The sequence below is a fragment of the Nicotiana attenuata genome, chromosome 10 (assembly GCF_001879085.1).
Source record: "Nicotiana attenuata strain UT chromosome 10, NIATTr2, whole genome shotgun sequence".
In the NCBI taxonomy this organism is placed as follows: domain Eukaryota; kingdom Viridiplantae; phylum Streptophyta; class Magnoliopsida; order Solanales; family Solanaceae; genus Nicotiana; species Nicotiana attenuata.
This window is the reverse complement of record NC_031998.1, coordinates 34,076,778-34,079,753: the sequence shown is the minus strand read 5'-3', so window position 1 is coordinate 34,079,753 and position 2,976 is coordinate 34,076,778. Positions and strand designations below refer to the sequence as shown.

Below are 2,976 nucleotides of genomic sequence, written 5' to 3'. Positions count from 1 at the left end.
TTTTTTTTGTTAAAATGAAGCAAATACCTTTTTTATATCATTAAAAAAAATATTCATTTTGTTGAAATGGAAAAACAAGTATTCTATCTACCACATGAAAAGAATATATTCTTAATAATAATTCTATTCAGGGTGGGGTAGGGTAGGGCAGGGATTTGATAGGGTGGGTGGGGTAAGGTAGGGGTGGGCTCGGTGGGTTAGGGGTAGGGTGGGATAGGTATGGGAAGGGGGGAGGGGTGGTTGGTGGGGATGGAGAATAGGGTGGGAAGGTTGAAGAAGAGTTTTGGAAAATATTTTCCCTTCTCTTGATGGGAAAACGTTTTCCTCTAATTTTAGGAAAATGAGTTCATAGAAAAATTAGAAAATATTTTCCGAAATTTTTTTTCCTTCGTACCAAACACACCCACAGAGTAGTACTTGACTGCCTATTTTTTGACATGAGAAACAACGGAAGGACCACTTCAAGCGACACTCTATAAATACCTTAAGAGAACAAAAGATGAATTAATGCACCATATATTCAAATATAGCACAAGAATTAAGAATGTCTTCGAGTGACTCAAAGCTTCCTTTACGAGACATCCCAGGTGATTATGGGTTGCCCTTTTTTGGGGCAATTAAGGATCGATTCGACTTCCATTACAATCAAGGTACTGATGGCTTCTTCAGGTCTCGCATGCAAAGTTACCAATCCACTGTCTATAGAGCCAACGTGCCTCCTGGTCCTTTCAACGCTCCTAAATCTAAAGCCATTGTCCTTGTTGACGCTGTTAGTTTCCCCATTCTTTTCGACAATTCTAAAGTCGATAAGACGAACTACTTTGATGGCACATTTATGCCTTCCACTGATTTCACTGGCGGTTACCGTTTGTGCCCTTTTCTTGACACTTCTGAGCCCAAACATGCCACACTAAAAGAACTTTTCTTGTCCACACTAGCAAACCTGCACAACAGATTCATACCCTTGTTTCTTAGCTCAATGTCTGAGCTATTTACCCATCTTGAACATGAATTGTCAGATAAAGGACAAGCATACTTCAATACCCTCAGTGATGACATGGCATTTGACTTCCTCTTTCGTTTGTTTTGTGAGAAAAGTCCTTCTGAAACAAGTCTGAGATCTGATGGGCCCACCATTCTAAACAAATGGGTGTTCTTTCAGTTAGCTCCATTGATTTCTCTAGGCCTCAAACATGTACCCAACTTCATAGAAGATTTGGTTTTGCACACTTTCCCTCTACCGTTTTTCCCTTTAAAATCTGATTATAAAAAAATATTTGATGTCTTTTACAAATCCATGGGGTCTATTCTAGATGAAGCTGAGAAGCTTGGACTGAAAAGAGATGAAGCATGTCATAACTTTATTTTTTTAGCAGGGTTCAATTCTTATGGTGGCATGAAAGTTTTCTTCCCAGCTTTGATCAGGTGGGTTGGAGCAGCAGGAGAGAGTTTACACCGTCGTCTCACAGATGAAATCAGGACCGCTGTTAAAGAAGAAGGTGGGGTTACCTTTTCAGCATTGAATAGGATGAGTCTGACCAAGTCTGTGGTGTATGAGACACTAAGAATAGACCCCCCAGTTCCGTTTCAAACTGCAAAGGCCAGAGAAGATGTCATCATCCATAGCCATGATTCATCATTCTTGATCAAGAAAGATGAAATAATATTTGGATATCAGCCATTGGCCACCAAGGACCCTAAGATATTTGAGAACCCTGAGGAGTTTATTGCAGATAGATTTGTGGGAGATAAAGAGGAATTGATAAAGTATGTGTACTGGTCAAATGGTAAGGAGTCAGATGATCCAACAGTGGATGATAAACAATGTCCTGGTAAGGACCTGGTGGTGCTCTTGGGAAGGTTAATGTTGGTAGAGTTTTTCCTGCGCTATGATACTTTTGAGATCGAATTTGGAAAGCTGCTGCTGGGTTCCAAGGTGACTTTCAAGTCAGTAACCAAGGCGACATCATAAATTATCTTTTGCTTTATGCCGGATATATATGGAAAATTCTTATCCAAACACGAAGGTATGTAAGCAAGACGATCAGTTGTTGTGACTTCATGTTAAATCGATTTATTAATGTTTTAATGTTATAATGTTATAATTAAGCATATTTACTTTAACAATTATAGTTGTTGATGTCATTTTAAGTTGGTATGTAAGAGATAAAATCAAGTCAATTTGATTAATACGTTTGAAATGTGAGAATAATAAACTTGTTTTTCATTTGTTTACATTTGTCTACATTAGTTCATAAACTGTCACGATCCAAAATCTAACTAGTCGTGATGGCACCTAACCTAACCCGCTAGGTAAGTCAATTAACAACTATCCAATTCTAATGAAATTAATAAGGCAATTAAATCAAAGAAAATATCTAAATCTTATACTTTCCCCAAGAACTGGTAGTACAAATCATGAACTTCTAAGATTAGAATTTACAAAGCTTGTGCGAAAATAAAAATACATCATCTGTCCGAATAATACATAAACATATTTTTATTTATTAATCTAAGGTTACCTTGAAAAAGAGGCAGCTACAGCCGGAACGCAGGTATATCTTCAAATCCAGCTGCCATCGAACACAGTAACATCAACAGCCAACATCTGCACGCAAGGTGTGCAGAAGTGTAGTATGAGTACAACCGATCCAATGTACTCAATAAGTAACAAACCTAACCTTAGGTTGAAAGCAGTGACAAGCTGGAACAAAGGTCGGATCCAACACCAATAGCCAACAACAGTTCATGACAACATAAAGCAAGTAATAAAAGAAGTAACTCAGAGATAAAATGTTCAGCTTAATCATGGTTCCCGAAAATATTTTCGCTTTTCAAGTATATCAATGAAAACCCAAGTCTTTTACCGAAATTACCAAAGATATGAGTAAGTTTGAAACTGTAATTTTTCCTAAAAAGCTTTCCCTAGGTAAATGTTCATTTTCAAGTGGCATGAGGAAAATACATCTCTATGCC

The 2,976-nt window shown here is 37.6% G+C and overlaps 1 protein-coding gene across 1 annotated transcript; it reads left to right on the top strand.

The window, feature by feature from the left end:
• LOC109233265 (allene oxide synthase 3-like) lies at nucleotides 485-2,235 on the top strand. The gene has a single exon (XM_019399073.1). It carries the CDS (start codon nucleotides 545-547, stop codon nucleotides 1,970-1,972), a length of 1,428 nt encoding a protein of 475 aa, XP_019254618.1. The 5' UTR covers nucleotides 485-544; the 3' UTR covers nucleotides 1,973-2,235.